At 42.2% G+C, this 27,204-nt stretch overlaps 1 protein-coding gene and 1 long non-coding RNA gene across 20 annotated transcripts in view; one reads left to right on the top strand and one right to left on the bottom strand.

Annotated features, from left to right (window-relative positions):
• LOC105469230 (trinucleotide repeat containing adaptor 6C) overlaps positions 1-27,204 on the bottom strand; it is a 154,243-nt gene that overhangs the window by 68,184 nt on the left and 58,855 nt on the right. For 13 of the 17 annotated variants that reach the window (XM_071081709.1, XM_071081710.1, XM_011720024.3 and 10 more), the window contains one exon: positions 11,298-11,624. The exons of 1 other annotated variant lie outside the window; for it this stretch is intronic. In XM_071081709.1, the coding sequence (XP_070937810.1) occupies positions 11,298-11,624 (327 nt within the window). Of the gene's footprint in view, positions 1-1,745; positions 4,252-11,297; positions 11,625-27,204 lie in introns of those variants that run through there. 3 more of the 17 variants (XM_011720030.3, XM_071081715.1, XM_071081716.1) reach the window with 3 other exon arrangements.
• Positions 3,389-14,910, top strand: LOC139359255 (uncharacterized). Of its 3 annotated transcripts, none has more exons than XR_011615197.1 (3): positions 3,389-3,519; positions 5,950-6,134; positions 14,772-14,910. It is a non-coding gene; the product is annotated as an uncharacterized lncRNA (long non-coding RNA). The 3 variants fall into 3 exon arrangements; XR_011615198.1 differs by having other exon boundaries at positions 3,451-3,526; XR_011615199.1 differs by lacking the exon at positions 3,389-3,519 and adding an exon at positions 3,918-4,033.

Here is a 27,204-nt window from a genome sequence, read left to right as displayed (position 1 = left end):
ACCATCATCACCAACTGCATCATCACTATCACCATCGCCAATAGCACCACCATCATCATCACCACCATCACTCACATATTTTTAATCAGAATACCAGGATTTATTCCAAAAATGAAAATGTAGTCTAAAAAAGTAAACGTCGTTAAAAAAAAAAAAAAAAATCTGTGAAATGACTGACTTTTAAGAGCAGCCATTTTGAAATGAATGAAAACTCTGAAATGAACCAAGATTGAATTCTCTTACAGCTGTTCTAGACTCTCCTGTTCAGCACAGGAGCTTTCTAAGGCTAAAATCCATACACCTGACACACAGCAAGACTGAAAGAGTTTATAAATGAAAGTCCTCATATTCATAAGACATCACATACTTTATACCATTTCAGAGTCTGAAGTATTTCCATACACATCGGCTTAACTGAACCTTACAAACAAAATGTCAGTTTTATAGATGAAGAAACAGGCTCAGAGGGGCCAAGTGGCCAGGGTTTGTAACTAAGAAGCAGTAAGGAATAAACTGAAACCTGGGTTTTCAGAATACAGTCTAGTGCTCTTCCCACCACATCATTCTATTATCAAATAATTCTTCCCCTAAAAAAGTCTTAAAAAGAAAAAAGAAATGAAGCTCATGTATAACGTTAAATTCCCTTTTCTTCAGCTGTTAAGTGGTTTACACAGTCTATAAATAGGTGTCTATAAAAATCTAAGCAACATAACTGTCTTAAGTGATTAAATTAAAAAGGATTACATAATAGCATGGTTGAAAGAGAAAAGCTTTCCTTTGTCTTTAAATTCCAAAATGTTTGCATATAAAGATAAATTTTTCCTGGAAAAGTATTTAATGAAGAGCTTCCAAAAGCTATGGTAAGCAAAATTTTAATGAGGTATGAGATTTAATCAGATAGGAAAGTGTGGACAAGATTTACTCAGAGGCGTGCAGAACGCTTAACTGGTGCTAACACTGACAAACAGTAAATGCGTTCATTCTTTATCATCACAGTCCTTTTAGCTGAAATAATACACTATAGTTATAAAAACTAGTTCCCAATGCTTTCAACAGTTGACAATATATGTTCACTAAGGCTTACTGATACCACAAATCCTTCGCTGCTTGGTTTTCAGGGGCAGGATAAATGCTACAACTGCTTTCAGCTTTTGAAAACCAAAGATGCCTCCCCCTCTACTGCATTTACTGGGTGTAAATATCTCAGGGAGAAAGTACTTTGAATTCAAAATTCCATTGCTGGACAGACTCCCAAACATTTCATCTGTCAACTACTATAAATACAAGGAATTATGAAATGCAGAACACAGTACAAGATTTATTGGAAACACAAAAAGTGTCCAAAAGAATAAGTTTGTTGCCTTGTGTTTTTCTTCAAAACGGCAGTAAAATGAGATTCCTTCTTCAAGGTTAAGAATCTATTAAATAAAGAAGGAAACCGGGGGCAAAGGAGGCTTGCTTCCTAATTTGGGAGGGCCTGCCCGTGCCAGCCCGGCAGAGAGAACCCACAGTAGGGAAAGCCACGGGTAAGTCTCTGCTCAGTGCGGCAGATCTTTAGCAAACAGCTCTTTTCCAAGACGCCATTTTATCCAATCTGAATTGCAGCCAAGAGCTTAGGGACGCGGAGCTACCACTCACACGCTGGAATGTTATGTCACAAACGGACTGGCGAGAAGCAGCCACTATGTGTTCCGTGTTTGTTCCGTTTCTTCTGCTCTACGAGGGGCTGACGGGTGAGGAAATACCTGCAGACGGTGCCGCCCAACCCTCCTAGGAGACGCCACCTCGCGTGCACAGCTGCCTCTACTCCTGCATCTAGGCTCGCCTGGCCTCTCGCTACAACATGTCGGCTGGGTACAGCGAGAGCCGCCTCCTGTAGAGCTGCCAGGGAGCTGCCAGGAAGCTCCCGGGGCCAGCCTGCGTCCGGGCCACCCGCGGGCGCCCGCGGCCGCAAGCCGGGCAGGGCTGGGCAATGCCCTTTCTACTCCAGGAGGCACCCGAATCATCCCCTTCAACTAGGGGTGGAGGCATGGACGGATGGGATTTTACAGCTTTGATTATCTAATTGCAGCTGACACTAAACCGATCTTCCTTCCTCTTTAAATTCTTTCAATTGTCACAAACATTTTCACTTCAGGACCCAGTTACAATTAGCATCACAGCCACTTTTCTTCTGTGTTTTTGAAAGTCAGCCAAAAGAATAACGGCATTTTGCCTATTGGCTGCAGGCGAATAAACTGCGGCTCTCTCATCCTGCCTTTGTTTTCCGCTCCTTCTTTCTCTCTTTTTCTAAACAACTCCTAAACATTTGGCATGCCAACACTAGCTGTAATATTCTAAATGAGCCCCATATGTAAATTGGCAAGTGTCCAGCTTCTTAATTACTTTCCTGCCTCTATCTAAAAAAGATCTAAGTAGCAAACACTGCCATATATTAATCAAAGCCTCTGTTTATAAATGTACAAAGCAGCCACCAAAACAGTACATTGTTCCGCCTTTGGCACAAGAAGTTATTATTATTTTTTTGACGATAAAAGCTCTCAAGTGTTTCAAGCTGGAGTTACCCTGCAAACTTGCAGAAACATAATCTGCACTGAACATGACATGATCAGGTGGCATTCTTTGGAATCTCTGGAAATCACTGTACTTACTAATACTCATCTTCCCAGTTAAGATGTTGCCATTTGGCTAAATGAACTCCCATCCAAATCAATATGTGAATTTACAAATCTACTTTTCCCTGTATTATTTTATGAGAAGGCCAATGTTTCATTTGCTGGTAATAGTCTTTATCTAAAGAGAACCTGGAATCAGGGCTGGGAGGCACCCTGGCCTGTCTGCCTCGCAGAAGCCCTTCGACCATTGGCAATAACTGACCGTCTCTCTCCGGCTACTGCCAGTGAAGGGGGAAGGAATAAAAGTTCTTCCAGAAACCTGAAAACCCTGCCCACCACCCTATATTTCCGCCACTCTCGTTCCACCTCTGTCCTCTGGGGCTGCCCAGGGTCAGCGGGGCTCTCAGGCCAGCCCTTTGACAGCTGAAATGCCCACAGGCTCTCCTCCTCTCGGGCTTGTTGTAGGCTCCCCTCTGTTGTTCTCCCAGTCCTTAGAGGGCATTTCTAGGCCTTTATTGCCCTGTCTGCTCTGGATGCCCTTGTGTGCAAGCCTGTGTTTCCCATGAGGGATGGCTGCCACAGGATGCTGCCTGAGAACAGTCACAGCATTAACCACTGGCAGGAGGCTCAGCTGGATGCCAGAAAGCTATGTTTAGAATTGTTAGCCCATTACAAAATTGGTTTCACTTGACTGAATTTCACTTCAACATCAGCATTATCAAATATTAAAAGCATCTAGGACTTATTTTTGCATGCAAGTATTAGAAGTCTTGGTTACCTTCTAAAATGGGATACTTGTGACATCAATAATGCTACAAAACCAATGACGCTTCTGGCCAACGCCCAGGCCAAAGTGGGTGACAGCAAGAAGTTGACACCAAGAACAGAAGGGATGGCTGACCTGGTAAGAGGTAGGGAGTTGGGGGGCAAGATTTGAAATTGTTGTTCTGTGGGGACCTGCAGCCTAGCAAAAGTTCACCTGGTTCTCAAACATGGGCTGCTCTTTATTGTCACAGGATACAGTGAGATTCCTGGTCACTGGAAGACTAATGCTATCTACACCTGTTGCCTGTTCTGTAAAAAATACAGTCAACTCTGTTTTTGTCCCTACTGCGTCTTGACACGTTCCAACTTGCCTGTCATTAATTCATGCCCCTGGGCAGAGAACAACCACAGAGCATTCAGTCGTCAGTAAAGAGCTGTGCTATAGGCGTCTGCAGGATGTATTCCTGTATCTGAGCAGCTAGGTCATATTACCCAACGTTTTGATAAATCCTGCCAAATCCCTACTTACATTCCGACCAACAGCACACCAGTGTCGCCTTTTCCCACACTCTTGCTGATCGTCTGCGGTGGTTACAGGGTCTTGAGAAGATTAAGTGAGTTAATATGTGTAAAGCAATTGGACCTTGCAAATGGTAAGCACTCAATCCATAGTACTGTGTTATTGCAATAGAGGGATATTAACAAGATTTAAAGTTTTGACAATTTGGTAAGTGAAAGTGGTCTATCAATGCTGTTTCTATTTATCTTTTCCCTGATGACAAGGAAATACTTTTTTTATTTTTATTTTTTTGAGACAGAGTCTCGCTCTGTCGCCCAGGCTGGAGTGCAGTGGTGCGATCTCGGCTTGCTGCAAGCTCTGCCTCCCAGGTTCACACCATTCTCCTGCCTCAGACTCCCAAGCATCTGGGACTACAGGCGCCCACCACCACGTCCGGCTAATTTTTTGTATTTTTATTAGAGACGGGGTTTCACCGTGTTAGCCAGGATGGTCTCGATCTCCTGACCTCGTGATCGACCCACCTCAACCTCCTAAAGTGCTGGGATTACAAGGCGTGAGCCACTGCACCCAGCCACAAGGGAATACTTTCAACATACTTAGGACCCATTTGTGGTAGTTCTATGATCTGCCTGTTCACATTCTTTGCCCATTCTTGTATTAGACTGTTTTTCTTTTGATTTGTAGGAACGCTTGGTATTTTTGAGATATTTACCTTTTGCTATTTACACTGTAAACATGTCCTCTCAGATTTTATTCATATTTGGGTACAAAAATTTTAAATTTGTATACCCTCAAATCTGTCAGTCTTTCTTTTCATGGCTTATGATTAACATTTTATCCCAATATTTAGAAAATACTCTTAGGTCATCTTTCTGTAGTTCTTATATTTGTCTTGCATATGGCTTTCCAGCACTCAATATTGATCTGAATCACTATTTTCTCAGTGATCTGCAACTCTCCGTCTATACATCTGTTTTTCCCCCTGCTCTCTTTATATCGTAGTTCCTGGATCTGTGTTTACTCCTGCCCTAGAAACACACTGTTAAAATTACTCAAGGATCACAGCTCCCAGAGATAGCTCATTATGCTTTTTCAGTTTTTTGGCTCTTCTATTCACGTACATTCGCTCTTCTAAATGAACTTCAGAATTAGTCTATCAAGTTCCAAAAGCAACTTGTTGGAAGAGCTTTAAATCTGAATTTAATTTGGCTCTATTACCAAAAGAAGCTTTTATGCTGGTTTATTACTACTACTTAGTAATACCAACAGCCTACTTTTCGAGCCTTAGATCTTCCCGCTGCCCCCCCGCCACAATGAGCCTGCAGCAGTTACTGAGAGGCTTTACAATTGTGGGTCTGCGCTTTTCGTGCATGCAGGTCACTCCACCTGCAACGCTCTTTCAACTTCTTTGCCCGGCACAGCTAACTTGAAACTCCGCTCGTATCACCTCCATCAGAAAGACTTCCTTGCAGTCCCCTATTTGTAGTTTGGGTTAGTTGTCCTTTCCACGTGGCACTCTATCCTTACCTCTGTTACAACACCTGGAAGTGGCTTACTTATTGGTTATTCCAAAACACTTCACTCATGAATTGTGCATCCCCAGTGCCGGGTATGTGATGTTTGGTAGGCATTCAACAAATATTCTGCTCAATGAACAAAAGATGACACACATGACAAAACCACAGTTCTGAAAGGCTAGCATCTTCCTCCCTTCTCAGAGCTGTGCAAGCCAAGTGTGGCACTGCTACCTGAACATTCTCACATAGGAAGAAAAGGAAAAAGAGTGAAAGAGTGTGAAGCTAGTACACTAGGTTTGTCTAAGAAGTGGCACACCATGTGGTTGCAATTTTCTAAAGAAACAAGCTTGCAGATTAATGTAAATCAAAAGGTGAATTATGACAAAGTATTGCAAGAGCCAGATGAATCTACTGATTTACATCCTGTTAGGAAGCATGTGCTATATAAAGAAAAAGAACAATGAAATAAATGTCAGACTAAGTCTCTTTTCTTTTTTTATTTTATTTTATGGAATCTTGCTCTGTTGCCCAGGCTGGAGTACAGTGGCACAATCTCAGCTCACTGCAACCTCTGCCTCCCAGATTCAAGTGATTCTCTTGCCTCAGCCTCCCGAGTAGCTGGGGTTACAGGCGCCTGCCACCACACCCAGCTAATCCACCCGCCTCGGCCTCTCAAAGTGTGGGGACTACAGGCGCGAGCCACCGCACCTGGCCTATGTAAGTCTCTTTTCTAATTTCACCAGTTGCCTTGTACTGTAATAGTATATAAATTTTATCTATACTTACACAGCTAAAAATGCTACAAATTCCATTTTTAACTCTTTAAAAATGTTCCCATTTCTGCTCCTCTATTGCTTAATTTTATCCATAAATCCTCTCTGTTTATTGCAATGGACACGTAAGTTTTCCATTAGTACAGTACGGGACTATAACATTACTTCCACGGGAAAGCAGCAGGCAACTGGTCAAATACTCAGTTATGGGGAAACGAGGATGCCCACAAATCTTCACTGTGCAACTTTTTAAAGCTATGACAAAGGTGACTTGAACTCCATCGATTCCTTCCACGAATACTTCACCTTCTTTAGTTTTTGCTAAGCACACTAAAACTTGGGGGGAGGACACAAAGAGCTTACATACCAACACACCTGGGAAAAACACAGAACTCCATGTGCTAAGCTGAAAGAACTTTCAGCTTTGCTTTTCATTAGAAATGGTGTGCTGTGAAATTCCTAAGGATTCCTCACCTGCCCCTGCTTGGTTAATTCAACCTTAGTTCTACTGACCCAGCATTTGTACTTCTGTACTTCTTTTTAATTTAACCTTACAAGTTAGAGCAATGTAATCACGAATAAAACTCTATTTTTTGTTTTAATGTAGAAGTGACTGTAGGAGTCACTTCTGCATTAAAGTGACAGATACAAGTACAACGAAAATCTATGTATTACTTTTAAGAAAATTTTAAGAGCTTTTATTTCAAACTGTATCTAAAAATACTTTCACTGCAACCAGAAATCTGGTTACTCCTCAGGAATACACTAATACAATTTCACCTGGATATGAATTCATTAAACAACTGTAATATGAAAAAGAGAACTCTAGGACAGACAAGTGAAATTTCAAAATATACACAAATCACAGAGTGATGAGAAAGCTTTACTGCACTGTTTTCGAATTTAGTCAGTTAAAAAATTTGAGTATTTTTTTGAAACAGGTCTTGCTATGTTGTCCATGCTGGTCTTAAACTCCTGGGCTAAAGTGATCTTTCTCCCTCAGCTTGTCAGGTAACTGGGATTTGTAAACACTCTGCTTCACAATGGTGTTTCAAAGACGGGTACATATTTGTTGTATATTTCAAAGTCTCACATTAACAACTATCATCTGCATCATTACTCAACACTTATTATAAGCAAGGCCTTGTGCTGAATATGAAATAAATACCTCATCTTTAAAATTAGGAATCTCTTCATTTCAAAGATGAGTCGAAAATGCAGGGAGTGAACGTGATTTGGTCAAGGTCGCACAGGAGGTGGTGGGTCTGGAAAGTGAATTGGGCCTGTCTCTTGACCACTTTGCCACACTGCCTCCATGCACGCTGATGCTCACCTACAATCCCTGTGCCAACACCATAACAACATGGGATGGTGTTTCAGAAAGGCCTTCCACTGACAAAATCAAACGAAGTCATTGGAATAGTGCCCGAGTCAGAAATTTAAGGGCAGGGACCTTAGAGATTAGAGGTCATGAGAGGTTCAAACTTCTCATTTTAGATGAGAAATGGAAGTACTAGTTGGTGGCATAATAAGTTCTAGTTTCCAAGTCCTCACCTATGGTTCAGATATTTTCCCATTCTGCTTAATCATAGAAAGCTCAGAGACATTATTTATTTTTTCCTGTTGCCCAGGCTGGAGACTCGATCTTGGCTCACTGCAACCCCCAACTCCCAGGCTCAAGCGACTGTCCCACCTCAGCTTCTTGAGTAGCTGGGACCACAGGTACGTGTCACCATGTCTGGCTAATTGGGTTTTGCTATGTTACCCAGGCTGGCCTCGAACTCCTGAGCTCTAGCAATTCACCCGCCCAGGACTTCAAAGTGCTGGCAATACAGGTGTCAGCCACCGCGCCCGACCTCAAACATTGTCTTCATAGGATATTTCCAACTTAGTTGAAAGACAAGACTTTCATGACCTAATCAGCAAAAAATATAGGATATATAGTATACAGTAAGTGTAAAGGTGTGTGTTACAAACTAGGCATATTACATCTGTAAGAATAGAATGGAGACAGAGCTGCTTGGGGAAGCCTCAGGGGTGCGGGGTGACAATGAACTGGAAGGAAAGCGGGGGTGGGAGGGGCAATTAAGCATGTGTGCATAGGGGGAGGGGACTTGACAGCGATCATGGCACACTTGTGAGACAGTAAGAAAGCAATCCCAATCATAATAGAAAGTAGGCCATGGAGACCAGGCACGGTGGCTCATGCCTGGAATCCCAGCACTTTTGGAGGCTGAGGCAGGTGGATCACCTGGGGTAGGAGTTTGAGACTATCCTGACCAACATGGTGAAACCTCTTCTCTACTAAAAACACAAAATTAGTCATGCATGGTGGCAGTCGCCTGTAATCCCAGCTACTCAGGAGGCTGAGCCAGGCAGGAGAATCACTTGAACCCGGGAGGCAGAGGTTGCGGTGAGCCAAGACTGTGCCATTGCATTGCAGCCTGGGCAACAAGAGACAAAGTCAGTCTCAAAAAAAAAAAAGGAAAAAAAGAGGAAGTAGGCCATAGAAAGTAGAAGGGAAAAATGATGGGGAGACTCAGCTATGAAGAGCCTTCACAGCCAGACAGAAAAATGGAGAGTACATTAGTAACTAGTTGACCAGGGCAGATTTGTGAGGGGGCCCCTCATCAATGAAGGTGATGAGTTAGAAAGATGCATCTGGCTGATACCAGAGACTGTTAAGGAAGAGATGAAATTGGTATAAAATGAAGATTTTTGTTTGGGAGTCAAGAATGAATTTCTTATTTTGTGCTCACTACAAAGATTGATCAATTTTTTTTTTTTTTTTTTTTTGAGACCGAGTCTGGCTCTGTCACCCAGGCTGGAGTGCAGTGGTGCGATCTCGGCTCACTGCAAGCTCCGCCTCCCGGGTTTACGCCATTCTCCTGCCTCAGCCTCCCGAGTAGCTGGGACTACAGGCGCCCGCCACCTCGCCCGGCTAGTTTTTTGTATTTTTAGTAGAGACGGGGTTTCACCGTGTTAGCCAGGATGGTCTCGATCTCCTGACCTCGTGATCCGCCCGTCTCGGCCTCCCAAAGTGCTGGGATTACAGGCTTGAGCCACCGCGCCCGGCCAGATTGATCAATTTTTTGAGACGTTTTTAATCCATAAAATGATTTATGTTCTTCTATATATTGTATATAAATATGCATATATAGTATATATAGTATATAAAAATATATATTTTATACTATATATAAATATACATATATAGTATAGATATATAGTATATAAAAATATATATATACACACACACACACACACCTTTTTTTGAAATGGAGTTTTGCTCTTGTCGCCCAGGCTGGAGTGCAATGGCGCGATTTCTGCTCGCCGCAACCTCCACCTCCCAGGTTCAAGCAATTCTCCTGCCTCAGCCTCCCGAGCAGGTGGGATTACAGGCATGCACCAACACGCCCAGCTAATTTGGTATTTTTAGTACAGACTGGGTTTCTCCATGTTGGTCAGGCTGGTCACAAACTCTCGACCTCAGGTGATCCACCCACCTTGGCTTCCCAAAGTGCTGGGATTACAGGCATGAGCCACCGTGCCCAGCCTACAATATATATTTTAGAAGGATTATGAACTAGGAATATTTTCTTGGATAATGTTATCATATTTCCAGAGACAAATATTTAATGAAAGGATATTATCATAGCAAGGTTTTATTGACTTAATTGCTTATTTTCTGCTTACCTAAGAAGATACCAGTAACACTCCGCACCAGCAGCATTTGGTGAGAACACTGATGAGAACACTGATGCAATACTGTCAACCAATCACATCACAACCAGACACAACCGGAACAGGCAGGGCTGTTACATTTCTTATTCAGTTTTTCAAAATAAGCCCCTTAAATTAACACACCAAGCTATTTAGGTCTAACTATAGAATCCTTTTCTCTGTTAAGATTTTCCCAAGGACCATATTGGGAAAGTAGCACGTTTGATTGTAAACGGTTGGCAACTAAATAGATGAGACTATACTCTTGGTCAGTGAATATATTTTATCTTTTCTGCCTTGCTTTTTGGTGACAATCATTGATCTATATCCCCTCTACAAAGTGGTTAGCAGATGAAAGTCAAGGCTATTTGAAGAGACTTGGTAAAGTTGTCTAAAAATATTAGTTCTGACTATACTCCAAAGTCATAGTTCTGAAAAACATTGCTATAAATACTTTTAGGTCATGCTAGAATCAGTCCCCATATTAAAAAGCAACACATGAAAGAAAACAAGAATATGACTTGTGACATGTTTCTTTTAAATTCCAATCTAAGAAGCCTCCTTGCATATCTAATTACAGACCTTAATTTCACAACCATGAGCAGGTAAGTTTCCATTCTAGAAACAGCACCAATTATTAGTTGTTACTTGAAACCGAAAAATTGAAGAATCTAACAGAGAACATGGCAGTTGACCACAAATACTTCGTTCTCTTCCAAAAATTCCTTAAAACTACAGTACATGAATTTTTCAAAAGTACAAATCCATCAAGTCAAGGAGATTGGAAAAGAAGCTGACATGAAATGAGAGACATTTTGGCAGCTGGAAAGCAAATAAACAAGTGGTGATTTTTCTTAGAAGCCAAAACAAAGCTAACAACTAGTTACAGGCAAGGAAGCAACAAGAAGCGGGGCTTAGGATGAGGAGACATCAGACAGGCTTGGCTCAATGTGTGTGACTAAGTTACAGTTAGAAACACTTAGTGGAAGGATCAGTCCCTGCAAAAAATGCTTGTGTGCACTCATAAGACAGACTAGGAAATTGAGAGAAAAGGGTTTTACTGAAAAGTTTTCACTGCTGGGTTCTAAAGTATCTGCCTTGATGGGTTCGTATGAACTAATGTACAGACCTTTAGTTTCTGATGAAAAATAAGCTCAGCTGAAGTAGCTCATGCCATCTGCAAACTCATGAGCAATAATGTAAATAAACAGAGGGAAAACACAATTAAATTTTAAAACCCACTTGAAATGAAATGAATTTGTCTGTCTCTGTGTATGTAGTGAGTATGGACCAAAATATGTCATTTCTATTGTTCAGCAGCAAAGCTGAAAATAGCAAACAGTTTTCAGATCAAAATGAATGTCTCATCTTATGTGGTTTTTACCTGGTTGGAGCTTACTGGGATGATGCTGTGTTCCGGCTCCAGGTAGGGGAGGTGGGCTTACCCCTGCAGGCCCAGCACCCTGGGTTGGGCTCACACTGGTTAGAGTCCCCGTAGGCAATGGCTGGCCTCTCTTTAATAGCTGCTTCTGTTCTTGCTGGCGGAAGCGTGGAGGCACCTCACGAGGCAGGTAACGGGATGCAGCTGGCTGCTGGCCACCGGCACATGAACGTTTGCCATTGTTGCTGCTGGAGATAGTGCTGGTGGAAGTACTGGTACTGGTACCGGCAGGTTGGGGCTGGCTTGAACAGGTCTTAGTAGGTTCTGGCACTAAAATGAGCAAAAGGCAAAAGAACCCAAAACTTTAGCTAGACCCCCTTAAAACCCAACCCAGACCAAAGAAACCATAACCAAACACTGAGAAAAAATGACAATGCAGTGCTCTGGAAACAGAACTGGACTGAAGTCTAGAGTTCCTAGTTTTGGAAACAGAGCTGGACTGAAGTCTAGAGTTCCTAGTTTTGGAAACAGAACTGGACTGAAGTCTAGAGTTCCTAGTTTTGGAAACAGAGCTGGACTGAAGTCTAGAGTTCCTAGTTTTGGGAACAGAGCTGGACTGAAGTCTAGAGTTCCTAGTTTTGGGAACAGAACTGGACTGAAGCCTAGAGTTCCTAGTTTTGGAAACAGATCTGGACTGAAGTCTAGAGTTCCAAGTTTTGGAAACAGAGCTGGACTGAAGTCTAGAGTTTCTAGTTTGAGACCTAGTTTTGCTACACACAAACCAATCTTGAGCATTTGAGCCAGCTATTCTTGGGCCTTGGTTTCCTCATCTGCAAAATCAAGGTGATACAGTAAGACTGGAGCAGCAGTTCTCACACTTGGTTTGCATCACAATCACCTAGAGGGCTTATGCGAGCCTAGACACCTGGTGCCCACCTCCAGACTTTCTGATTCAGTATCAAAAAGCAAGGAGAAACTGGGAATTTGCTTTTTTTTTTTAGCGTCAGACGGTGTGTCACTCTGTCACCCAGGTTGGAGTGCAGTGTGGCGCCATCTTAGCTCAGTGCAACCTCCACCTCCCGGATTCAAGTGATTCTCCTGCCTCAGCCTCCAGAGTAGCTGGAATTACAGGTGCAGGCCACCAAGCCCAGCTACTTTTTATATTTTTAGTAGCGATGGGGTTTCATCATGTTGGCCAGGCTGGTCTCGAACTCCTGACCTCAAGTGATCCGCCCGCTTCAGCCTCCTCAAGTGCTGGGATTATGGGTGGGAGTCACCATGCCTGGCCAGAATTTGCATTTCTAACAATTACTGAGACAATGTTGATGCTGCCGGTTCTTGCACCTCTCTATGAGAACCACTGCTCTTGTTCAATATTTATAAAACGAAAGAATCTTCAGGTGTCCATGAATTTTTATATGTATTTTTGTTTTAACTCTGATGATAATGTATAGAACATATATTGGTGCATTCTGGGTTATCTGAATAATTAAAGCTAAATAATGACGTTTTAGTCAGCAACTGACTTCATATATGACAGTGGTCCCGTAAGATTATAATGGAATTGAAAAATTCCTATTGTCTGGTGACACAGATGTTGCAATGTCGTAGTATAACACATTACTCATGTGTTTGTGGTGATGCTGGTGGTAACAAACCTACTGTGCTGCCAGTCATATAAAAAGTCTAGGGAGGCCAAGGTGGGCGAATCACCTGAGGTCAAGAGCCTGAGACCAGCCTGGCCAAAATGGCGAAACCCTCTCTACTAAACACACACACACACACACACACACACACACACACACACACACACACACACACAAAAGCCAGGTGTGGTGGCACGTGCCTGTAATCCCAGCTATTCAGGAGGCTGAGGCAGGAGAACTGCTTGAACCCGGGAGGTGGAGGCTGCAGTGAGCTGAGATTGCGCCACTGCACTCCAGCCTGGGCGACAGAGCGAGACTGTCTTAAAAAAAAAAAAAAAAAAAAAGTCTAGCACATACATTATGTACAGTAGTAATTATGTACAGTAGTACATAATGGTTCAGAATAACTATGTTACTGGTTTATGTATTTACTATGCCTTTTGTCATTATTTTAGAGTGTATTGCTTCTACAAAAAAAAAAAAAAAAAAAAACCCACCACGAACAACAGTTAACTGTAAAACAGCCTAAGGCAGGTCCTTCGGGAGATATCCAGAAGTCATTGTTATCACAGGAGATGAAAGTTCCACGCATGTTATCTTCCAGTGGGACAAGATGTGGAGGTGGAAGACAGTGATACTGATGATTCTGACCCGTGTAGGCCTTGGCTTGTGTGTGTGTTTGTGTCTAGGTTTTTAACAAGTTTAAAAGTTTAAAAAAAAAAAATTAAACACAGAAAAGACTTAAGAGAATAAGGATATAAAGAAAAATATTCTTTGTACAGCTGTACAATGTATCTTTTAAGCTAAGTATTATTATGAAAGAGTAAAAAAAACTTAAAAAAATTAAAAAGCTGTATTCCTGAAAAAAAAAGTTTTAAAAATAAGTTTAGTGTGGCCTAAGTGTATAGTCATGTCCTGGGCCTTCACATTCACTCACCACTCACTGACTCCTCAGAGCAACTTCAGTCCTGCAAGCTCCATTCATAGTTAACTGCTCTATACAGGTGTACCTTTTTAAAATTCTTAATAGCGTATTTTTCTTGTCCCTTTCCTATGTTTAGATAACATAAATACTTACCATTGTGTTGCAACTGCCTACGGTATTCAGTATAGTAATATGCTGTAGAGGCTTGCAGCCTAGGAGCGAAAGGTTCTACCACCTGGCGTAGGTGAGTAGCAACCTACACCATCGAGGTTTGCACAGTGACAAAACAGCCTAACGATGCATTTCTCAGAACGTATCTCTCTGTCAAGCAAGGTATGATTGTACTACTGAATTTCAGTGTCAGCAACTGTGGTCTGGCATCTGTAGCACCGCCACACTCTGCCAGATTTACTGAATGCAGTTGGGCCTACTGTGCGAATAATGAATTTGCATTAAGTGAAGGTCCAAAATCATATTAAAGTTGCATAAACAAAGATTTCATAGTAATTTAAATTTTAAAAAAGGAGCAGAAGAGTTGGGTCATAACCTAATAATAGAGTTTACTAATAAGCATGCCAAATGCAAACAGTGATTCGAGTAGTAACTCTGCACGCCGACATGTAAAGTGCAAAAGAGTCTTGCGCCTCCATAATCAGAGTCCCACCTCATCTTGTACACAAAACATCATTATCCAGGTCATTACATTTATCTTGTTATTTGAAAACACTTTTGGTTTTCTACTCAATTTGTAAACATCACTGGTTTGATAGTTGAAAAAAGCTATGTACAAAATGAGTTTATACCTAGTTCTGTACATACCTTTTATGTAGAAGAAACAATAAAAAATATTTTAAGTCAACAATGGGGGGTGGTTCATGATACGGTAGTTTTCCTTTACATTGCCAGCTCCAGTCTACCTGCAGTTTTTGTCTCTCAACGTGGAATTGACCATCTACCATGTGAACACTACAATGTCTACACTGCCAGTATCCTCCAGGTCTTTGCCTCACTGTCTAGCTGTCACCAATGCTTGGCAAGTCCTTAGTCCTGGATGAACCCACTGTCTACTCTCCTTACTTCCTGACTCAGGTTGCTAAGTAGCTCTCAAGAAAATCATGTGACATGCAGTTTGGTACCACTATGAATGCATGGTCCCTGAATGCATGGTCCCGGCCTCAGAACGCCCTCATTGCTTCCTGTCAATCCTGCAACTTCCTGGGTCTGCCTTGTTCCAGTGCTGTCAACAATTCATTTAAAGATCTTCCACTCCTGAACTCCTAATGCCTTTACCTCCTTGTTCCCACTTCTCCCCATCTCCAGAAAATGAACTTGACTACTCTGCAGAATAAATAAAAGCCATCAAGTAAAAACTTCAAGTTTCTGTCACTACAGATATATGAGTGTCACCCTGTTCTTTTTTTTTTTTTTTTTTTGAGACGGAGTCTTGCTCTGTTGCCCAGGCTGGACTGCAGTGGCCGGATCTCAGCTCACTGCAAGCTCCGCCTCCCGGGTTTACGCCATTCTCCTGCCTCAGCCTCCGGAGCAGCTGGGACTACAGGCGCCGCCACCTCGCCCGGCTAGATTTTTGTATTTTTTAGTAGAGACGGGGTTTCACCGTGTTAGCCAGGATGGTCTCGATCTCCTGACCTCGTGATCCGCCCGTCTCGGCCTCCCAAAGTGCTGGGATTACAGGCTTGAGCCACCGCGCCCGGCCGACCCTGTTCTTTGTCCCACATCTGTTACTCCTATCTAAGGCTAATACTGTATTCCATCAACTCGAAGACGCACATCCCTTCACAGGTTACCATCACTTACATTGGGATGTGTCTTATAATGGATGACATGTCAGTGCACAGGCAGCATATTTTCCTTTCTTAATGGTATGTGCAATACCGATATGTCTCACAATCAATGGGGTCAAAGAGGCAATGCAAGGGGGCACCCTCCAAACCTCTGGATCCTATCTTAGGGACTTTGCGTGTCCTGGGTCTTCAACTCACAACTCTCTCCAAAGTAGATATGAAGGCCCAAAACATAAGATTGGGTCTTGGATCAATTCCTTGCTTTACAAATATTTCTCTATTTTTTTTCTAGCCAGAGTTTTAATGAGGGAACCGAATATAAAAAAGAAGAGGGTTGCTGTGTTTGTGTGCAGAGTGAAAGAAATTGCATTTCCAGCCTGTAACTGGCCCAGGGACTGTCTGGCTACTGTAATTAGCTCCTTCTCATTATCATTTGAACACGTTCAAATCTTTAATCTCTTCACAAATGGCAACAATCACCTTTCTCCTGGACTCCACATTCTCCTCCAGCTCCTCCCACTCTCTCCTGTCCTCCTGCAAACCTTCATGGAAACTGACTACCCAAGGCCATAATTTCTTCCTTGCTGCTAAAATCCAAGGCCATGTTATCTTTTGACCCCTCAGTCTTTAGACCAAAAGACCCCCGAGCTGTCTTTATCAGCGATGACCACTCCTGCCTTCTTGCCTGTCTACTCCTCCATGCTGTATTTCCCGTCCCCCTTGGCAGGTTTCCTTTTATGGCTTTGTTGTCCACTCTTTTATACTTGATACAGTTCAAAATCAACATGTCCCATATACTCATCAGCTTTCTTGCCTCGCCCTTCTGAATATTTCAATCTCTCCTACATCTCATCAATCACCAAACCTTGTCATTTATATTAATAGCTCCTAAATACCCTCCACCCTCAAATATCACTCAGTTTCATCCATCTATTTTCATTCCAACTGTCACCATCAGAACCTGGGCACCCTCATCTCTTAGCTACAATACTATAAGAGACTTTCTAATCCACCATCTATACTGCAGCCACTGTGATCCTTCTGAAATGCAGATTTCTTCCCTGGTTTAAAACTCTGAGGTCTTGTAACGTTCTCAGAATAAAATCCAAACTCTCTGCAAGGTCCACGTGGTCCTGAGCAGTAAGACTCCCAGTTCCCCAGACTTAGCTTTGAGGTTCAGCAAGTGCTAAACTCCCCTGTGAGCTGCTTGCTTCTTCATCTAACTACCACGTTTCATCAATTCTAGGGCACATTTCCTAACATTTCAACATTTCTGAAATTGGGATGCATGTTATAACTGACAATGAATGTATCAGTTTAACTATTTTTTTCTTTCTTAGTGGTACACAAAATAGTGCATAATACAATTGATAATGTCAGAGTAAAAAAATGTGGCAATTCCTAGTTGTTCTTTAAATATCAGACTAAATGTCACTTCCTCTCCAAACCTCCTGTGACTCACCTAAGCCAGTCTAGGTGCTTCTGACTGAACATCCACAGTACCCGGTATTTGGCACAGCACTCAGCATTGTGTATATTACTTTTTTAAATGACTGTCTTCTTCTCTAGGCTGTAAATTATGGCAGCATGGTGCCTGACAACAGTGAGTGCTACATAAATGTTGAAGGAGTGTTTTTCTCAAACATATAAAGTTTAAAAAATACAGAGACAGCAACATAATATAAAGAAATTAGTTGATGAAATAAAAAACCACTAAGGCTAGAGACCTCAAAAACTTGGATTCACTTCCAGTAATTTTCATATCCCTAGACTTCAGTTTTCTCATCTGGAAATGAAAGGTTTAGATTAGCTGACACCCTAAGGCTTCTTCTAATTCTGAAAGCCTATGGTTTAAGTGAAACCCAGAGAACACGACATGCAGTTTTAATTTCGTGATGGCTAGCATTTCAGGGTCCACAGATTTCCTCCTCCCTATGTCCAGCCTGTCTCTGCTCCTATTTCCCCGGCCTTGATATAGACATGAAATACTTTTTGTAATTACTTTAGACTTTAAAGTTCTTTACCTTTATATGGAATGAACATCCATTATATCTTTTCTTTTTAAAGAAAGGTGCAGAACCTATTTATTATAAGTTGAAGTTGATTCTTAAATGTATAGGGGCCTTCAAATATAAATAGATATATATTTTCCTGATAGTGACCTTCAGCTAATTATAATAACAGAAAAGCTAAGAGGCATTTACCCAAATGAGTTGAAAACTTACATTCATACAAAAACCTGCACACAAATGTTTATAGCAGCTTTATTCATAACCGTCAAAAACTGGAAGCAACCAAGATGTTTTTCAGTATGTGAATGGATAAACTGGTGCATTCAGACAATGGAACATTATGTGATTTAAAAAAATTAGTTATCAAGTCATGAAAGCATAGAGGAACTAAAAATGCATATTGTTAAGTTCAAGAAGCCAATCAGAAAAGTACAGTATGTAGAAAATCCACAGTATGTAGATACCGTATGATTCCAACTACGTGACATTTTGGAGAAGGCAGAACTACAGGGATGGTGGAAAGATCAGTGGTTGCCAGGGGAGTGGGGGATGACTATGGGGAGCACAGGGGATTTTTAGGGCAGGGAAACTGCAATGATGGATACACAATATTGTGCATGTCAAAACCCATGGAGTGTATAATACAAATAGTGAACCCTAATGTAAACTGTGGAATTTAGTTAATAATAATGTATTGGCCAGGTGTGGTGGCTTATGCCTGTAATCCCAGCACTTTGGGAGGCCGCGGTGGGTGGATCACCTGAGGTCAGGAGTTTGAGACCACACTGGCTAACACGGTGAACCCTGTCTCTACTAAAAATACAAAAATGAGCTGGGCGTCATGGCGCACACCTGTAATCCCAGCTACTCAGGAGGCTGAGGCAGAAAAGTCCTTGAACCTGGGAGGCGGAGGTTGCAGTGAGCTGAGATCGCACCATGGCACTCCAGCCTGGGCAACAGAACAAGACTCTGCCTTTAAAAAAAAAACAAAAAAACAAAAAAACAAAAAACAGTATCAATACTGGAACATCAGTTGTATCAAATGTTCCACACAAATATGGGAAACTAGGGGTGGGAAGGAGAGGGAATACACGGGAACTTTGTACTTTCAGCTCAATTGTTTTGTAAACTTAAAATTGCTCTAAATAATACAGCCTATTAATAAAAAATGGAAATACAACCCACGACAGAGAAGAAAACTTGCTGTATCTTTCACAATAGCAACTTTCCAAATAAAACTGAGAGCACAATACATAGACATTTGTCTGGTAAACTTAAAACCACTCAATGTATTTTAAAATTACACTCAACATACTAGCAATTATTTTTTCACACACTTTAATGTATCTGCCTCAAAAGGTTTTTTTGTTTTTGCTTTTTTTTTTGAGACAGTTTTATTTGCTCTTAATGCTCAGGCTGGAGTGCAGTGGCACAATCTCAGCTTACTGCAACCTCTGCCTCCTGGGTTCAAGTGATTCTTCCTGCCTCAGCCTCCCAAGTAGCTGGGATTACAGGCATGCACCACCATGCCTGGCTAATTTTTGTATTTTTAGTAGAGATGGGGTTTTACCATGTTGGCCAGGATGGTCTTGAACTTCTGACCTCAGGTGATCCACCCACCTTGGCCTTTCAAAGTGCTGGGATTACAGGCGTGAGTCACGGTGCCCGGCCAGGCTTTTTTGTTTGTTTTTTGAGACAGGGTCTCACTTTCGTTGCCCAAGCTGAAGTGCAGTGGCATGATCACAGCTCACGGCAGCCTTGGCTTCCCAGGCTCAGGTGACCCTCCCAGCTCAGCCTCCCAAGTGACTAGGATGACAGATGCCTATCACCATGTCCAACTAATTTTTTGTATCTTTAGTAGAGATGGGTTTTTGACGTGTTTCCCAGGCTGGTCTTGAACTCCTGGACTCAATCTACCCACCTCAGCCTCTCAAAGTGTTGGGATTACAGGCGTTAGCTACTGTGCCCAGCTCAAAAGTTTTATTCTAGACTCAACAAGTGCTTCTTGGAAAGCTAGGAATATTGGTTCTTTTACTACAAAATTCAAAAGCAGCAACAGCAGAAGAGGAGGAGGAGGAGGAGGAGGAGGAGGAGGAGAATAAAAAAAGAGAACTATTAGCAAGCTACAGAAATTTTTGTGATGAAAAACCCAGTTTCTCTTTTGTAAATAACTGACATTGGATGGCTAGCTACTATAAAAGTCAAAGTACAGTCATCCCTCAGTATCCAAGAGGGATTGGTTCCAGAAACCCCCTTGGATGCCAAAATCCACAGATGCTCAAGTCCCTGATATAAAACAGGTTATTATTTGCATATAACCTACGCACATCCTCCCACATACTTTTTGTTGCTTTTAACTTTTTTTTTTTTTTAGAGATGGGGTCTCACTGTGTTGCCCAGGGTGGGCTGGACTTGAATTCCTGGGCTTAAGTGTTCCTCCCACCTCAACCTCCCAAATAGCTGGGACTATCAGTGCATACCACCATGCCTAGCTCTCCTATATATTTAAATAATCTCTACTTATAATACCTTATGTAATTTACATGCTATATAAATAGCTGTTATACTGTATTGTTTAGGGAATAATGACAAGAAAAAAAGGTCTGTACATGTTCAGTACAGATGCAACTGTCCATTTATATTTCAAATATTTTTGATTGACAGTTGGTTAAATCCATGGATGCGGAAGCCACAGATAAGGAGTGCCAACTGCACTTGTACTTCTACCTGTCATTTTGCCTTTCAAAAGACTGGAAATGAAGAAAATGCACCAGAACTCAAAACCTGATGGAAACAATTAGGCAAGGACTCAGGAGCAAAGAATTTGAGCTGATGGGAACCTCAGAAATCATCCAGTCCCACCCTCATCTGCAGACGCAGGCAGCCGAGATGATCTGGCTGAGATGACTGACCCAGCTGCCATTGGGACCAGAACTCACATCTCTGACCATGCTCTTCCACCATGCTGCTGCTAATCTTTCTTAAATGATTGAAGGACAAATTCAGGGTTGTTTTGCTTCAAAACCTTCAGAGGAAAAGGAATTCATGCTACAGAAGGGAAGAAGGAATGTTATCAGTCCTTTTTTCAATATAAACCACCAAATTCTGAGACATTTGGATATGGAATATGGTTTCCTGTGTGCTATCTGCCTGATGCCTTATGTGTAGTCAATCTTACATCTAAGGCAGCCTCATTTTTTAAGAGTCAAAGTATTCCTAACCAGTCTTCCCTTTCCACCCTGAATAACTGTTATGTGAGGAGGGCAGGACTGGCAGGTGAACTAAGAATGCCCCTTACATTTTTAAAGGATGGGGAAAAAACTCCATATGGTCAGCAAAGTCTAAAATTCTGGGAATGACCTTGGTCAGAGTCTCACTGCCCCTGGGCATCTTTGTGGCCCAAAGGCTAGGCCTACAGGAAAAGGGCCAGATACTATTATAGGGAACAGAAACCACTTGTAATATTAGATTATCAGACATAGAAACCTTCTAGAGGAAAAATCCTGGTAATATATACCAAAGTCTTATTATGTAGGTGTTGTTTTATTTTAATTAAAAAAATTATAAATAGGCCAGGCGTGGTGGCTTACGCCTTTAATCCTAGCACTTCGGGAGGCCAAGGCAGGCAGATCACCTGAAGTTGGGAGTTCAAGGCAGCCTGGCCAACATGGTGAAACCCCATCTCTACTAAAAATATAAAAACTAGCTGGGCATGGTGGCATACCCCTGTAATCCCAATTACTTTGGAGGCTGAGGCAGAATAATCATTCGAGCCAGGGAGGCAGAGTTTGCAGTGAGCCGAGATTGCGCCATTGCACTCCAGCCTGGGTAACAGAGCGAGACTCCATCTCAAGAAAATAAAAATTAAAAAATAAATAATTAAACAACCTATTCCATGTCTCCTCTCCAATTGTGAAAATAATCTTTTTTATGATTACTGAATGAAAAGTTAAAATGATGCTACTTATCAAGAAGAAACAGGAACATATTAAGTTAGGAGAAATGAAATTACTCTCTTAGAAACGCAAGTGCTGTTACTATATAATAGCCTTGAGCTACAAGCACAACAGGATCAGTGAATGAGTACAAGTCCATCAGCTTGTCTGAATGCGCGGCCCACGCCCCTCCTGTGTCCCTCAGAGACACCTTTGTGCTCTGCTGGCCCTCTCACCGCTAATGGACTTCAAGTCTTTGTACTCGTTCTCCAGCCCTGGACTCTCTAGAGAGGTTGTCCATGCTCACCACTCTGACCATCATTTCTGTGCTACTGATGCCTGAGTATTGTCCCAGTGTTGCCCTCGAGCTCGAAGTCCAGCCTCCTTCTTCAACTACCTACTGGACAGTGCTGTTTGAAGGAAGCTTTCTTTCACACTGAACACATCCAAAAGTCAAACAAGAATTTCCTAGTCTGAGTCCAGGACTGTGTTGGTTGCTGTAGGAAGGCACTGGAGCACTTAGGTTTCTCACTTAAGTGAATCAACAATGAACTGGGGAAATAAAGAAGGCACACAGAGTATTTAAAGCTTGTGCAACTGACTGGAAATCTCAGACAACTGAAGAGAGGAGGGATGACAATGTGCTGCCCAGTACAGCAGCCACTGGCCAAGTGTGGCTGCTGAGCCTTGATGTCTAAATTGAGAGGTACTTAGTATTAAAACATATGCTGGATTCTAAGCTGGGTGCGGTGGCTCATGCCTGTAATCCCAGCACTTTGGGAGGTCGAGGTGGGCAGATCATGAGGTCAGGAGATCGAGACCATCCTGGCTAACACGGTGAAACCCCATTTCTACTAAAAATAAAAAAAATTAGCCAGGCGTGGTGGCAGGCGCCTGTAGTCCCAGCTACTTGGGAGGCTGAGGCAGGAGAATGGCGTGAACCCGGGAGGCGGAGCTTGCAGTGAGCAGACTCCAGCCTGGGCAAAAGAGCGAGACTCTGTCTCAAACAAACAAATAAACAAAAACCCAAAAAACAAAACAAAACAAACAAACAAAAACATATACTGGATTCTAAAGACTTAGTACCAAAAAAAGAGAAATACGTCATTAACAATTTTTCTGTTGATTTCACATCGAAATGGCAATATTTTGGATATATCAAGTTAAACATACATTATTAAAAGTAATTCTACCTGTTACTTTTTAAATGATGCATCTAGGCTATTTAAAATGATTTATGTGGCTCACATTTGTGGCTTGCATTATTTCTATTGAATGGTGCTGGTCTAGAAGTGGTATTGTTTTATTGAAAAGGATAAAGTTTAAGCTAGTTTCTCAGAAACCATTAAATAATTACCTGTTTTCATAAAGACTGAAAGTGAAACAGAGATTGAGAAACTAGAAGTTGTGACAGATCACAAGCTTTTTCAGGTGGGAGATTTTCCCTAACAACTATTTACTCTACACTAAAGTACTAGCACATTATTTCACAAACAGAAAAAAAATGCCACAAAGCATGTATTCAATTAATAAAAAGACCAAGGGCCCTGGTGTATAATGCAAGCATGGCACACTCAGTTTACCCACATACTTGTTCTCACAGTGGTATTTCCAGCTTGCAACGCTAATGCTATGGCTGGTAGTCTACAGGTCATCCTGGACCCTAAGAAAAGGGAAGAGGAGCCTCACTCAGCAAAGCAACAGACAGAGGAATGGGGAATTCTGACCCAGTTGAGCTGTGCCTCTGGGTCTCTTTTATATTATGTAGTGATAAATCTTCTCTGACTTAAGCCAGTACTTTTTGGATCTTTGAATCAAGCAGCCACCTAATAATCTCAAGTGATAAGTGGAGGATCTCAAAATCTGGATCTATTCTTACACCACAGATAAATTAAATGGGCATTTGTTTTGTCTAGCCATAAACTCTTTTCAGATCCTCATTTATGGGTCTATTACTGTCCCAAAAACCAGGGTATCAAAGCAATCTTGACACTCCCCTTCTTGAAAAAGACCTGACTCTAGCACCATACCTCAAAGATAGGGACTCACATGGGAACCTACCCTTTTACACATCAGCATTTTCATGCAGCCAGAGAATACAGGAAGACAATGGGAACTTTAGTTCTTCATGATTTTCAACAAATCATTTGTTTTATTTAAGAAAAATTAAGACAGCAACCATTTAATAACTATATATTTAATTTTAAAACACTTTCAGCAAGCTGGAAATTCTGGTTACTCTCTGCCTCGTAAACTTTTGCCTTTTGTTTTTTAAATGAGAGCGACATCTGCTGGTGGAAAGGTAGATGGTAACTCTTTATATAAGAAAGCAACAGTCTTTTAAAACAATTTTCTTTCCAAGAATTGTCTTTCAGCTAAAATTTTCAGGTAGTATTGTCATAACAGGGCCAAACAGATAGATGCCCACATTTTGCTTTTTCTAAAACGACAGGCTACAGTATGGACACGAAGTTCAGACTGCTGTCCCTTCAGACTTTGCAGAACTTTATTTCGAAGGAGCTCCTTTTCAGACTTTTCTACTACATTGTCATCTCTAAGATACCAAGACAGAAAGAACTCGCCTTGGTGACCCAGCCTCCTTAGCTTCCAGTCTACCCTTGCTAGGGTCTGAGCTTTCTCAAGTCCTGGCTGCAACCCCATTCTCTCTGCTTCTTTCCTAGCTATTTTAGTTGGCTTGAGTCTCATCATGCTCAGTCACTTCAATATTGCCATCTGTAACAGCCAAGGCCCCTGACCTTCCTTCCTTTCACTATGCTTGCTATCCATGCTTCTGTATCATCTCAACCTTCAGTCATTTCCAGACCACCTGACACTGCCACACGTAGTCTCAGAAACAGCAATGAGCTGTTACCTACTAACACTAGCATAAGCACCCCCTGCCACCAAGAATTCCTCTTACTAACCTAACACGGACTGCCAAAACCCCCCTCCTGTAACGGCTTAAAACTTTTCCTGCACTCTGGAATCCTGATGCCATCCAGCTTCTCTCAATCTATGGCCTGGATTTCTAGTTTACAGAGACAGAAGGTACTCACTCATTCATTCAATAAATAGAGGTTTTCTACAGCTCAGCCTCTTCTGGGCTGTATCAATGAACAAACAAGAGATTCCTGGCCCTGTGGAGCTCACATCTTAGCAGAGAAAAAAGGTCAAAGGTCAATAATAAACATGATGTGTAGGTAAGAGACATGGTTTACCAGGTATTAAGTGCTGCAAAAAAAAAAGGAAAGCAGGGTAAATAAGGGCTCTAACTCATTGTTTTCCCATTCAATCTGCCTATCATTCGCTCCATCCCCCAAAACATGTCAGCATCCTCACCTACCCTCTCCTTATTCAGAAAATATTTAATGGGTTCCTATTCTGTGCCAGGCACTGTGAATACTGAGTATACTAAAAAAAGAAATACAGTTCCAGCTGGGCATGGTGGCTCATGCCTGTAATTCCAGCACTTTGGGAGGCCAAGGTGGGCAGATCACGAGCTCAGGAGTTTGAGACCAGCCTGGCCAATATGGTAAAACCCCATCTCTACTTACAAAAATACAAAAGTTAGCCGGGCGTGGTGGTGCACGCCTGTAGTCCCAGCTACTCCGGAGGCTGAGGCAGAAGAATCACTTGAGCCCGGGAGGTGGAGGTTGTAGTGAGCCGAGATTGTGCCACTGCACTACGGCCTGGCGACAGATAAAGGCCATCTCAAAAAACAAGCAAGACTCCATCTCAAAAAACAAAACACACACACACACACACACACACACACACACACACACACACACATACACACACACATACACACACACACACATACACACACACACATACACACACACATACACACACACACAGATACACACACACACATACACACACACATACACACACACACAGATACACACACACACATACACACACATACACACATACACACACATACACACACACACACACATACACACACACACAGATACACACACACACACACACACACACACACACACATGGTTCCTGTCTTGATAGTTTATCATATAGTAGAAGAGACATTATCTTTAAAATGATTTCACAAATACAAACGTACACATTATTGTAAGCATGATAAAAGGAACGGTGGGGCAAGAGAAACTAATTTAGGGATTCAGTAAGCTCCTTTGAGAAAGTGACAATTAAGCAGAGCCCGAAAAAGTATGTCAGGGTTAGCGAGGTAAAGTATGTGTGTGTGTGCGTGTGCGCGCACCTTGTACCTACAAACTCACTCCCACCCGCCTAGACAGTGCATGGAAAGGCCCTGAAATGGAAAAGAGCTTCTCGCCTTCGGGGGTTGAAGCCTAGCGGGGTTGTTTCACAGGAGGCTGGAGAGGTAGGCAGAGACCCTGGAAGGATTTTGGATTGTACCACTTGACCTGTAGCTGGGAGAGCACTGGGTGGTTCCATGGATGGATACTCCTCAGTGTTCCCGCCTGGCTGCCACACTAGGAGAAGCCTGGAGCTTCCAGTTTCAGAGAGAAACTCTAGAGACAGGCTGCTACAATTGTTAACCCATGGTGAGCTGAACAGCTGTGCAGTCATGGGTTGTCTGAGCTCAACAAGCACTTCAAGCTGTTGAGGTCTCTGAGACCCTGTGCAGACGCTAGCGCCATGTGGCTGGGAGGAGGCAGTGGTACCCTCCTTGTTCAGCTCCGCCACCCCAGCAGGAACGCAACATGGGAAAAGAAGTTCCCTATGATCCACCTTACATTCCTCACCCCGGACTGAACACAGCAGTGGAGCAGGGAGCGGGAGCACGCTGAGGTGCTTCTATCTTATTCAATCACCCAAGTCATACTACCAACACAGAATCTTTCTTTAAAAATTTATTTAGAAATATTTAAGACATTTTTAAAAAGGCATAAAGACCAAATAATTAACAAATCTCCATGGAGTCAATCTCCAGCTTAAGAAATAAAATGTCCCCACTCCACCAAAGCCCCACCTATCTTTCCCTCCCTGACTGTATACTCCACCTTCCCCCAGCAAAGATCATCACCATTCAGAACTGGGGTTTTATCAATTCCATACACTTCTCCTGAGAGGGAGTGCAGTGGCTAAGAGTATGGACTTGGGGTTGAAACTTCAGCTCTGCTACTTCTTTGCTGGGGATCCTGGGTAAGTTACTTAGCTTCTCCATCCCTCAGTCATGCCATCCGTAACCTGCGGGCAAAGGCAGGGGGATAAAAGGGAGCTAAGAATCCCTTACTGAGAGAGTTCCTTGAGGACTGAATGCTAATCTATGTAAAGAATGGTTTAGAAGAGTGACTGGCACTTAGTACACAGTAAGCATTTATATTATAATAATCCTCTTTCTCTCAGAAGCAATGGAAACCACAGAAGTTAAATCATCATGTTAAACGAAGAACCACAGAGAATGACCTAAAGAAGGGAAGGCAGGCAGAGACTGCAGTAATTTAGAAGAGGTAATGACAGCTGTACTCAGGAATGGAGGATTAGATCTTAGTCTGGTTCTAAACCTCCCCCCTTAATTTGGTTCTCCTATCTCCAACAGTTTGGAAAGTGTTAGGGCGCTAGATGAACGTTAATGAAC

This window comes from Macaca nemestrina, chromosome 17 (genome assembly GCF_043159975.1).
Source record: "Macaca nemestrina isolate mMacNem1 chromosome 17, mMacNem.hap1, whole genome shotgun sequence".
Taxonomy (NCBI): domain Eukaryota; kingdom Metazoa; phylum Chordata; class Mammalia; order Primates; family Cercopithecidae; genus Macaca; species Macaca nemestrina.
This window is presented reverse-complemented; position numbering and strand designations above follow the sequence as displayed.